The sequence below is a fragment of the Cuculus canorus genome, chromosome 38, assembly GCF_017976375.1.
Source record: "Cuculus canorus isolate bCucCan1 chromosome 38, bCucCan1.pri, whole genome shotgun sequence".
Taxonomy (NCBI): domain Eukaryota; kingdom Metazoa; phylum Chordata; class Aves; order Cuculiformes; family Cuculidae; genus Cuculus; species Cuculus canorus.
In genome coordinates this window covers 60,806-73,184 of record NC_071438.1, presented here as the reverse complement: position 1 = coordinate 73,184, position 12,379 = coordinate 60,806, and the positions used below count along the sequence as shown (strand labels likewise).

Genomic DNA, 12,379 nt, shown 5'->3' with positions numbered 1-12,379 from the left:
TCTTCATGATGTCCTCTATGGAGATCCACCATGATGTCCTCTATGAGGTCCCACCAGGATGTTCTTCATGATGTTCTTTATGAGGTCCCATCATGATGTTCTTCATGATGTTCTCCATGGTGTCCTCTATGGAGATCCACATTGATGTTCTCTATGAGGTCCCACCATGATGTTCCTCATGATATTCTCTATGGAGTCCCACCATGATGTTCTTCATGATGTTCTCTATGAGGTCCCATCATGATGTTCTCCATGATGTCCTCTATAGAGATCCACCATGATGTCCTCTATGAGGTCCCATCGTGATGTCCTTCATGATGTCCTCTATGGAGATCCACATTGATGTTCTCTATGAGGTCCCACCATGATGTTCTTCATGATGGTCTTTATGGAGTCCCACCATGATGTTCTCCATGATGTCCTCTATGGAGATCCACATTGATGTCCTCTATGAGGTCCCACCATGATGTTCTTCATGATGGTCTTTATGGAGTTCCACCATGATGTTCTTCATTATGTCCTCTATGAGGTCCCACCATGATGTTCTTCATGATGGTCTTTATGGAGTTCCACCATGATGTTCTTCATTATGTCCTCTATGAGGTCCCACCATGATGTTCTTTATGGAGTCCCATCATGATGTTCCTCATGATGTTCTCCATGATGTCCTCTATGGAGTCCCACCATGATGTTCTTTATGGTGTCCTCTATGGAGACCCACATTGATGTTCTCTATGAGGTCCCACCATGATGTTCTTAATGATGGTCTTTATGGGGATCCATCACGATGTTCTTCATGATGTCCTCTATGGAGATCCACCATGACATTCTCTATGAGGTCCCACCATGATGTTCTCCATGATGTCCTCTATGGAGATCCACCATTATGTTCTTCATAATGTCCTCTATGAGGTCCCACCATGATGTTCTTCGTGATGGTCTTTATGGAGTCCCACCATGATGTTCTCTATGATGTCCTCTATGGAGATCCACCATGATGTCCTCTATGAGGTCCCACCATGATGTTCCTCATGATATTCTCTATGGAGTCCCATCAGGATGTTCTTCATGATGGTCTTCATAATGTCCTCTATGGACATCCACATTGATGTTCTCTATGAGGTCCCATCATGATGTTCTTCATGATGGTCTTTATGGAGATCCACATTGATGTTCTCTATGAGGTCCCACCATGATGTTCTTCATGATGGTCTTTATGGAGTCCCACCATGATGTTCTCTATGATGTCCTCTATGAGGTCCCACCATGATGTTCTTTATGGAGTCCCATCATGATGTCCTTCATGATGTTCTCCATGATGTCCTCTATGGAGTCCCACCATGATGTTCCTCATGATATTCTCTATGGAGTCCCACCATGATGTTCTCCATGATGTCCTCTATGGAGATCCACCATGATCTTCTCGATGGCCTCCCACCCCCCTCCTCTCCCCGCTGACCTCCCCGCTGGGGTTGTCTTCTCCTCAGGCTCATCAGCGAGAGGACGGTGGAGGAGAACATCCTCAAGAAGGCCAACCAGAAGCGGCTCCTGGGGGACATGGCCATCGAGGGCGGCAACTTCACCACCGCCTACTTCAAACAGGTACCTCAGCTCCACCACAGCTCTCAGAAGGTCACGGGAGGTCCAAGAGGTCCATGAGAGGTCCAAGAGGTCCATTGGAGGTCTCAGACCTTCAGGAATGACCTCTTTGGACCTCCTGGTGAGGCCCGGGAACCTCTTGGAGCCACATCTCAAGGGCTTCGTGGTGGCCTGGAGGTCACTGGTGGTCCACGAAGGGGTCTTAGAAGGTCATGGGAGGTCCAAGAGGTCCATGAGAGGTCCCAGAGGTCCATTGGAGGTCTCAGACCTTCAGGAATGACCTCTTTGGACCTCCTGGTGAGGCCCAGGAACCTCTTGGAGCCACATCTCAAGGGCTTCGTGGTGGCCTAAAGGTCACTGGTGGTCCACGAAGGTGTCTCAGAAGGTCATGGGAGGTCCAAGAGGTCCATGAGAGGTCCCAGAGGTCCATTGGAGGTCTCAGACCTTCAGGGATGACCTCTTTGGACCTCCTGGTGAGGCCCAGGAACCTCTTGGAGCCACATCTCCAGGACTTCGTGGTGGCCAAAAGGTCACTGGTGGTCCACGAAGGGTCTTAGAAGGTCATGAGAGGTCCAAGAGGTCCATTGGAGGTCTCAAACCTTCAGGAATGACCCCTTTGGACCTCCTGGTGAGGACCAGGAACCTCTTGGAGCCACATCTCAAGGGCTTCGTGGTGGCCTGGAGGTCACTGGTGGTCCATGAAGGGGTCTTAGAAGGTCACGGGAGGTCCAAGAGGTCCATTGGAGGTCCATGAGAGGTCTCAGACCTTCAGGAATGACCTCTTTGGACCTCCTGGTGAGGCCCAGGAACCTCTTGGAGCCACATCTCCAGGGCTTCGTGGTGGCCTGGAGGTCACTGGTGGTCCATGAACGGATCTTAGAAGGTCATGGGAGGTCCAAGAGGTCCATGAGAGGTCCCAGAGGTCCATGAGAGGTCTCAGACCTTCAGGAATGACCTCTTTGGACCTCCTGGTGAGGCCCAGGAACCTCTTGGAGCCACATCTCCAGGGCTTCGTGGTGGCCTAAAGGTCACTGGTGGTCCACGAAGGGGTCTCAGAAGGTCATGGGAGGTCCAAGAGGTCCATTGGAGGTCTCAAACCTTCAGGAATGACCCCTTTGGACCTCCTGGTGAGGCCCAGGAACCTCTTGGAGCCACATCTCAAGGGCTTTGTGGTGGCCTAAAGGTCACTGGTGGCCCATAAAGGGGTCTTAGAAGGTCATGGGAGGTCCAAGAGGTCCATGAGAGGTCCCAGAGGTCCATTGGAGGTCTCAGACCTTCAGGAATGACCTCTTTGGACCTCCCGGTGAGGACCGGGAACCTCTTGGAGCCACATCTCAAGGGCTTCATGGTGGCCTGGAGGTCACTGGTGGTCCATGAAGGGTCTCAGAACGTCATGGGAGGTCCAAGAGGTCCATGAAAGGTCCAAGAGGTCCATGAGAGGTCTCAAACCTTCAGGAATGACCTCTTTGGACCTCCTGGTGAGGCCCAGGAACCTCTTGGAGCCACATCTCAAGGGCTTCGTGGTGTCCCCTCAGCAAACCATCCGGGAACTCTTTGAGATGACACCTGAAGAACCTCCGCGTCGCGATGGGGACAAAGAGAAGGACGGAGACCTTCCGGAGGACGATGAGGACGCGGTGGCCACGAGACGGACCCACATCCTCGAGCAGGTGAGGACACGGACAGAGGTCCTCGGTGGCTTCTGGAGGTCCTCAATGGATTCTGGAGGTCCTCAATGGCCTCTGGAGGTCCTCAGAGCTTCTCAATGGCCTCTGGAGGTCCTCAATGGCTTCTGGAGGTCCTCAGTGGCTCCTGAAGGTCCTCAGAGCTTCTCAATGGCTTCTGGAGATCCTCAATGGCCTCTGAAGGTCCTCAGAGCTTCTCAATGGCTTCTGGAGGTCCTCAATGACTCCTGAAGGTCCTTAATGGCCTCTGGAGGTCCTCAATGGCTTCTCAATGGCTTCTGGAGGTCCTCAATGACCTCTGGAGGTCCTCAATGGCTTCTCAATGACCTCTGGAGGTCCTCAATGGCTTCTCAATGGCCTCTGGAGGTTCTCAATGGCTTCTGGAGGTCCTCAATGGCCTCTGGAGGTCCTCAGAGCTTCTCAATGGCTTCTGGAGGTCCTCAATGGCTTCTGGAGGTCCTCAATGACCTCTGGAGGTCCTCAATGGCTTCTCAATGACCTCTGGAGGTCCTCAATGACCTCTGGAGGTCCTCAATGGCTTCTCAATGACCTCTGGAGGTCCTCAATGGCTTCTCAATGGCCTCTGGAGGTTCTCAATGGCTTCTGGAGGTCCTCAATGGCCTCTGGAGGTCCTCAGAGCTTCTCAATGGCTTCTGGAGGTCCTCAATGGCTTCTGGAGGTCCTCAATGACCTCTGGAGGTCCTCAATGGCTTCTTGATGGCTTCTGGAGGTCCTCAATGGCCTCTGGAGGTCCTCAGAGCTTCTCAATGGCTTCTGGAGGTCCTCAATGACCTCTGGAGGTCCTCAATGGCTTCTCAATGGCTTCTGGAGGTCCTCAATGACCTCTGGAGGTCCTCAGTGGCTTCTCAATGGCTTCTGGAGGTCCTCAATGGCTTCTGGAGGTCCTCAGAGCTTCTCAATGGCCTCTGGAGGTCCTCAGTGGCTTCTGGAGGTCCTCAGAGCTTCTCAATGGCTTCTGGAGGTCCTCAGTGGCCTCTGGAGGTCCTCAATGGCTTCTCGATGGCTTCTGGAGGTCCTCAATGACCTCTGGAGGTCCTCAATGGCTTCTCAATGGCTTCTGGAGGTCCTCAATGGCCTCTGGAGGTTCTCAGAGCTTCTCGATGGCTTCTGGAGGTCCTCAATGACCTCTGGAGGTCCTCAGTGGCTCCTGAAGGTCCTCAGAGCTTCTCAATGGCTTCTGGAGGTCTTCAATGGCTTCTGGAGGTCCTCAATGGCCTCTGGAGTTCCTCAGAGCTTCTCAATGGCTTCTGGAGGTCCTCAATGGCTTCTGGAGGTCTTCAATGGCCCCTGGAGGTCCTCAGAGCTTCTCAGTGGCTTCTGGAGGTCCTCAATGGCTTCTGGAGGTCCTCAATGACCTCTGGAGTTTCTCAGAGCTTCTCGATGGCTTCTGGAGGTCCTCAGAGCTTCTCAATGGCTTCTGGAGGTCCTCAATGGCTTCTGGAGGTCCTCAATGACTCCTGAAGGTCCTCAATGACCTCTGGAGGTCCTCAGAGCTTCTTGATGGCCTCTGGAGATCCTCAGTGGCTCCTGAAGGACTTCAGAGCTTCTCGATGGCTTCTGGTGGTCCTCAATGATCTCTGGAGGGTCTCAATGGCTTCTGGAAGTTCTCAATGACTTCTGGAGGACCTCAATGACCTCTGGAGGTCCTCAGAGCTTCTCGATGGCTTCTGGAGGTCCTCAATGGCTTCTGGAGGTCTTCAATGACCTCTGGAGGTCCTCAATGGCTTCTCGATGGCTTCTGGAGGTCCTCAATGGCCTCTGGAGGTCCTCAGAGCTTCTCGATGGCTTCTGGAGGTCCTCAATGACTCCTGGAGGTCCTTAATGGTTTCTGGAGTTCCTCAGAGGTTCCTCAATGGCTTCTGGAGGTCCTCAATGACCTCCGGAGTTCCTCAGAGCTTCTCGATGGCTTCTGGAGGTCCTCAGAGCTTCTCAACGGCTTCTGGAGGTCCTCAGTGGCTCCTGAAGGTCCTCAGAGCTTCTCAATGGCTTCTGGAGGCCCTCAATGACTTCCGAAGGTCCTCAATGGCTTCTGGAGGTCCTCAATGACTTCTGAAGGTCCCCAATTGCCTCTGGAGTTCTTCAGAGCTTCTCAATGGCTTCTGGAGGTTCTCAATGACCTCTGGAGGTCCTCAATGGCTCCTGAAGGTCCTCAATGACCTCTGGAGGTCCTCAATGGCTTCTTGATGGCTTCTGGAGGTCCTCAATGGCCTCTGGAGGTCCTCAATGGCTTCTCGATGGCTTCTGGAAGTCCTCAATGGCTTCTGGAGGTCCTCAATGGCTTCTCGATGGCTTCTGGAGGTCCTCAATGGCCTCTGGAGGTCCTCAGAGCTTCTCGATGGCTTCTGGAGGTCCTCAATGACCTCTGGAGTTCCTCAGAGCTTCTCGATGGCTTCTGGAGGTCCCCAATGATCTCTGGAGGTCCTCAATGGCTCCTGAAGGACTTCAGAGCTTCTCAATGGCTTCTGGAGGTCCTCAATGGCCTCTGGAGGTCCTCAGAGCTTCTCGATGGCTTCTGGAGGTCCTCAATGGCTTCTGGAGGTCCTCAATGGCTCCTGAAGGTCCTCAGAGCTTCTCGATGGCTTCTGGAGGTCCTCAATGACCTCTGGAGGTCCTCAATGGCTCCTTAAGGTCCTCAATGACCTTTGGAGATCCTCAGAGCTTCTCGATAGCTTCTGGAGGTCCTCAATGAGTCCTGGAGGTCCTTAATGGTTTCTGGAGTTCCTCAGAGGTTCCTCAATGGCTTCTGGAGGTCCTCAATGACCTCCGGAGTTCCTCAGAGCTTCTCGATGGCTTCTGGAGGTCCTCAGAGCTTCTCAACGGCTTCTGGAGGTCCTCAATGGCTCCTGAAGGTCCTCAGAGCTTCTCAATGGCTTCTGGAGGCCCTCAATGACTTCCGAAGGTCCTCAATGGCTTCTGGAGGTCCTCAATGACTTCTGAAGGTCCCCAATTGCCTCTGGAGTTCTTCAGAGCTTCTCAATGGCTTCTGGAGGTTCTCAATGACCTCTGGAGGTCCTCAATGGCTCCTGAAGGTCCTCAATGACCTCTGGAGGTCCTCAATGGCTTCTCGGTGGCTTCTGGAGGTCTTCAATGGCCTCTGGAGTTCCTCAGAACTTCTCGATGGCTTCTGGAGGTCCTCAATGGCTTCTCGATGGCTTCTGGAGGTCCTCAATGGCCTCTGGAGGTCCTCAGAGCTTCTCGATGGCTTCTGGAGGTCCTCAATGGCTTCTGGAGGTCCTCAATGGCTCCTGAAGGACTTCAGATCTTCTTGATGGCTTCTGGAGGTCCTCAATGTCCTGTGGAGGTCCTCAATGACTCCTGAAGGTCCTCAGTGGCTTCTGGAGTTCCTCAGAGCTTCTCGATGGCTTCTGGAGGTCCTCAATGGCTCCTGAATTTCCTCAGAGCTTCTTGATGGCTTCTGGAGGTCCTCAATGACCTCTGGAGGTCCTCAAAGGCTCCTGAAGGACTTCAGAGCTTCTCAATGGCTTCTGGAGGTCCTCAGTGACCTCTGGAGTTCCTCAGAGCTTCTCGATGGCTTCTGGAGGTTCTCAATGACCTCTGGAGTGTCTCAATGGCTTCTGGAGGTCCTCAATGGCTTCTGGAGGTCCTCAGAGCTTCTTTTTGGCCTCTGGAGGTCCTCAATGACCTCTGGAAGTTCTCGACGGCTTCTGGTGGTCCTCCGTCGTTGCGTTCCTCGTCATTGCTGCCGTGGCGGGTGTCCCTTTCAGGCCCTTTGTGGAGCAGAAGATCCGGAGGACATCCGAGCGGCGTCGCAGGCGCAGGCGGAGAGAGTGGCGGCGATGGCGGAGTTCAACGAGAACTTCAGCCCCGAGGAGGAACGCGGAGGAACCGAACCCGAAGAAGAACTCTCCAAGGCCGAACAGGAGATCGCGGCCCTCGTGGAACAGGTGAGGACCTTCTGGAGGTGATCCCAGAGGAGAACGGGGGGGGAAAAGGGACCTCTGGAGGAGATGGAGGAGAACGTGGGGGGAAAAAGGACCTCTGGAGATGATTCCAGAGGAGAACATGGGGGGAAAAAGGACCTCTGGAGGTGATGGAGGAGAACGTGGGGGGAAAAAGGACCTCTGGAGGAGAACGTGGGGGGAAAAAGGACCTCTGGAGGTGATGGAGGAGAACGTGGGGGGAAAAAGGACCTCTGGAGGGGATGGAGGAAAACGTGGGGGGAAAAAGGACCTCTGGAGGGGATGGAGGAGAACGTGGGGGGAAAAGGACCTCTGGAGGAGATGGAGGAGAACGTGGATGGAAAAAGGACCTCTGGAGATGATTCCAGAGGAGAACGTGGGGGGAAAAGGACCTCTGGAGGAGATGGAGGAGAACGTGGATGGAAAAAGGACCTCTGGAGATGATTCCAGAGGAGAACGTGGGGGGAAAAGGACCTCTGGAGGAGATGGAGGAGAACGTGGGGGGAAAAAGGACCTCTGGAGATGATTCCAGAGGAGAACGTGGGGGGAAAAGGACCTCTGGAGGAGATGGAGGAGAACGTGGACCTCTGGAGATGATTCCAGAGGAGAACGTGGGGGGAAAAGGGACCTCTGGAGGGGATGGAGGAGAACGTGGGGGGAAAAAGGACCTCTGGAGGAGATGGAGGAGAACGTGGACCTCTGGAGATGATTCCAGAGGAGAACATGGGGGGAAAAGGGACCTCTGGAGAACTTTATGGTGACCTCGTGGTGACCTTTTTGGCCCTGGTGACCTCATGGTGACCTCCATGGTGACCTCTTGGTGACCTCGTGTTAAGCCCCATGGTGACCTCTTGGTGACCCCATGGTGACCTCCATGGTGCCCTCGTGGTGACCTCTTGGTGACCTCATGGTGACCTCCATGGGTGACCTCTTGGTGACCTCGTGGCGACCTCTTGGTGACCTTGTGGTGACCTTTTTTGGCCCTGATGATCTCTTGGTGACCTCTTGGTGACTTCCATGGTGAACTCCTGGTGACCCCATGGTGACCTCCATGATGACCCCCATGGTGTCCTCTTGGTGACCTCCATGGTGACCTTGTGCTGACCATTTTTGACCCTGGTGACCTCTTGGTGACCTCGTGGTGACCTTTTTGGGCCGTGGTGACCTCCATGGTGACCTCTTGGTGACCCCTATGGTGACCTCTTGGTGACCTTTTTGGCCCTGGTGACCTCTTGGTTACCTCCATGGTGACCTCGTGGTGACCTCCATGGTGACCTCTTGGTGACCCCTATGGTGACCTCGATGGTGACCTCATGATGACCTCCATGGTGACCTCTTGGTGACCTCCGTGGTGACCCCTGGGTGCCCTCCCTTGGGGACGGCCATGTTGACCTCGGGGTGACCCCTCTGTGCAGCTGACGCCGATCGAACGTTATGCCATGAACTTCCTGGAGGCGTCGCTGGAGGACGTCAGCCGCGAGGAGCTCAAACAGGCCGAGGTGGGGCAGCTGTGGGGCAGCTGTGGGGCAGCTGTGGGGCTGTGGGGTCTCTATGGGTCTCTATGGGGTCTCTGTGGGTCTCTATGGGTCTCTGTGGGGTCTCTATGGGTCACTCTATGGGTCTCTATGGGGTCTCTGTGGGTCTCTGTGGGTCCCTATGGGTCTCTATGGGTCTCTATGGGTCTCTATGGGTCTCTATGGGGTCTCTATGGGTCTCTATGGGGTCTCTGTGGGTCTCTATGGGGTCTCTATGGGTCTCTATGGGGTCTCTATGGGGTCTCTATGGGTCCCTATGGGGTCTCTATGGGGTCTCTGTGGGTCTCTGTGGGTCTCTGTGGGTCTCTATGGGGTCTCTATGGGTCTCTATGGGGTCTCTATGGGGTCTCTATGGGTCTCTGTGGGTCTCTGTGGGTCTCTATGGGTCTCTGTGGGGTCTCTGTGGGTCTCTATGGGTCTCTGTGGGTCTCTATGGGTCTCTATGGGGTCTCTGTGGGTCTCTATGAGGTCTCTATGGGGTCTCTGTGGGGTCTCTGTGGGTCTCTGTGGGTCTCTGTGGGGTCTCTATGGGGTCTCTATGGGGTCTCTGTGGGGTCTCTGTGGGTCTCTGTGGGTCTCTGTGGGGTCTCTATGGGGTCTCTATGGGGTCTCTATGGGGTCTCTGTGGGTCTCTATGGGTCCCTATGGGTCCCTATGGGTCCCTGACGGGATCTATGGGTCAGGAGGTCGTCGCCGCCGCCCGCAAAGACATCGACGAAGCCAAAGGCGTTTCGCGCTTCCGTTTGGCTCCGACGGAAGACGACGACGACGACGACGCCACCACCGCCGCCACCGCCACCACCGACGGCGCCGCTCCGACGCCTCCGCTCCCCCCCGACGACTCCACCTCCGCGCGACGTCTCCGCCGCCTCAAACCGCACATTCGCGCTAACACCGAACGTACCGGAACGCGAACGAGTCAACGCCTCCGCGGTGGCAACAACGCCGTCATGGCGGCGGCGGTGGTGGCGACCCCGACGTCACCCACCGAAACGGACGGCGACGGCGCTGTGACGCCGCACGCCGCGCCGACGCCGGATGAATCGGCGCCGCCGCACGCCGCTACGCCGCCGCCGCCGTCGCCGCACGCCGCCACGCCGCCGCCCACGCCGCCGCACGCCGCTACGCCGCCCCCCGAGCCGCCATCGCCGCACGCCGCCGCCTCGCCGCCGCCGCCGCCCGAACCGCCGCGCGTTCCTCGCCGCCGCCGCAGCGCCGACGTGGAAATCCGGCAAAGCCGCGGCCCCGGTCCCGCCGCGAAAGTCCTCCGGCAGCTCCCGGGACGATTAGTAACGGTCTTAGAACCGCCGGCGCCCGGCCGGCCGCGCCGCCGCCGCCATCACCACCAGCACGAGGCGTCGAGCGGCGCTGCGCCGACCAAGCGTCGCCGCGGGCGACCGCCCAAACGCCGCGGTGTTCCGCCAGCGCGGCGCCGCCGGACGCCGGCGCAGTTGGAAGCGGCCACGCGGCGGCGAGGGAGACCGGCGAGAGCGGCGACGGCGGCGGCGGCGGCGAATCCCGGGAAGCGTCGTCGAGGGCGTCCGCCCAAACGCGGCGCTTCGCCGGCGGCGCGGAGCACTCGGCGTCACCCGGCGGCGGCGCTGATGGCGCCGTTGGAAAGAGAGCCGGGAAGGCGGCGGCGGTGTCGTTCGCCGCCGTCGTCGGCGGAGGAGGAAGAGGACGGCGGGAGCGAGGAGGCGCCGCCGGCGAAGCGTCGGCGTCGCGTGGCGCGGCAGCAGCGGAGGAGGGCGCTGGCGGCGGCGCGGAGGGGGCGGCAACCGCGCAGGCAACAACCGCCGAGGCGATGCGCCGTCCCCGCCGCCGCCAACAGCGAAGGCGCCGCCGCCACCGCCGCTTCTGCCACCGTGAGAGGGCGGAAAGCCAAGACGTGACGGCGCCCCCCGGGCGGGGGGGGAAAGAGCGGCCAGTGGGGACGTGAGGAGGGTGAAGTGGGACCCAAGGTGGCCGAAGAGGGGTGTGAGGTGGGGGAAGGGGACCCCAAGATGGCTGCTGAGGGGCTTTCTGTGGCCCTAAGATGGCTGACAGGGGCCAAAGGTGGTGGAATGGGGCACCAAGATGGCCGCCTAGGGGCCTCATGTGGCCCTAAGATGGTCAAATGGGGCCCCAAGATGGCCGACAGGGCCTCAAGATGGCCGACAGGGGCCTAAGGTGGTGAAATGGGACCCCAAGATGGCCGACAGGGGCCCAAGATGGGGGAAGGGGACCCCAAGATGGCCGCTTAGGGGATTCCTGTGGCCCTAAAATGGTCAAATGGGGCCCCAAGATGGCCAACAGGGGCCTAAGATGGGGGAATGGGGCCCCAAGATGGCCGCTAGGGGCCCAAGATGGTCAAATGGGACCCCAAGATGGTGGAATGAGACCCCAAGATGGCCGCCTAGGGGCTTCCTGTGGCCCTAAAATGGTCAAATGGGGCCCCAAGATGGCCGAAAGGGGCCCAAGATGGCCGACGGGCCCAAGATGGGGGAAGGGGACCCCACGATGGCCGCCTAGGGGCCTCACGTGGCCCTAATATGACCAAAGGGGGCCCCAATATGGCCGACAGGGGCCCAAGATGGGGGGAGGGCACCCCATGATGGCCGCTTAGGGGACTCCTGTGGCCCTAAGATGGCCCCAGAGGCCAAAGGTGGTGGAATGGGGCACCAAGATGGCCGCCTAGGGGCCTCATGTGGCCCTAAAATGGCGAAAGGGGGCCCCAAGATGGTCAACAGGGGCCAAAGGTGGTGGAATGGGGCACCAAGATGGCCGATAGGGGCCCAAGATGGTCAAATGGGGCACCAAGATGGCCGACTAGGGGCCTCATGTGGCCCTAAGATGGCCGACGGGGGCCCCAAGATGGTGGAATGGGACCCCAAGATGGCCGCCTGGGGCCTTAAGATGGCTTCTCATGGCCCTAAGATGGCTGACAAGGCTCCGAGATGGCCAAATGGGACCCCAAGATGGCCGACAAGGGCACTAAGATGGCTGCCCGTGGCCCTAAGATGGCCGCCTAGGGCACTAAGATGGCTGACTGGTCCTGAGTTGGTGACCAGATGTCCTATCAGGGCCCTAAGATGGCTGACGGGGTCCCCAAAATGGCCGACGAGGGCTTCTAAGATGGCCGACTGGGGTCTACAATGGCCCATCGAGCCCTAAGATGGCCGACAGGGGCCTTAGTGAGAGCTGAGGGTGGCGGCAGGTGAGGAGGGAGTCACAAGATGGCCGACGGGGGCCCTGTGTGCCTCCGCAAAATGGCCGCCACCACCGGGAGTGGCTGAGGATGCCCCAAGATGGCCGACAGTGACCCCAACATGGCTGACGGTGACCTCAAGATGGCCGCCATGGCCCCAAGATGGCTGCCAGCTAATCCAAGATGGCCGACAGTGACCCCAACATGGCTGACAGTGACATCAAGATGGCCACCATGACCCCAAGATGGCTGCCAGCTAATCCAAGATGGCCGACTTGGCACCAAGATGGGCGACATGACCTCAAAATGGCGGACAGTGACCCCAAAATGGCCGACGGCTACTCCAAGATGGCGGACACTGACTGCACCATGGCCCCAAGATGGCCGCCAGCTACTCCAAGATGGCCGACATGGCTCCAAGATGGCGGACAG

The 12,379-nt window shown here is 57.6% G+C and overlaps 1 protein-coding gene across 1 annotated transcript in view; it reads left to right on the top strand.

The window, feature by feature from the left end:
* Window positions 1–11,229, top strand: part of SRCAP (Snf2 related CREBBP activator protein) — a 79,706-nt gene extending 68,477 nt beyond the window's left edge. The window contains exons 28-32 of the mRNA XM_054053019.1: window positions 1,488–1,602; window positions 3,135–3,269; window positions 7,031–7,210; window positions 8,641–8,724; window positions 9,444–11,229. Of these exons, the coding sequence (XP_053908994.1) occupies window positions 1,488–1,602; window positions 3,135–3,269; window positions 7,031–7,210; window positions 8,641–8,724; window positions 9,444–10,652 (1,723 nt within the window). The 3' untranslated portion in view covers window positions 10,653–11,229. The remainder of the gene's footprint in view (window positions 1–1,487; window positions 1,603–3,134; window positions 3,270–7,030; window positions 7,211–8,640; window positions 8,725–9,443) is intronic.
* The last annotated feature ends 1,150 nt before the right edge of the window (window positions 11,230–12,379 follow it).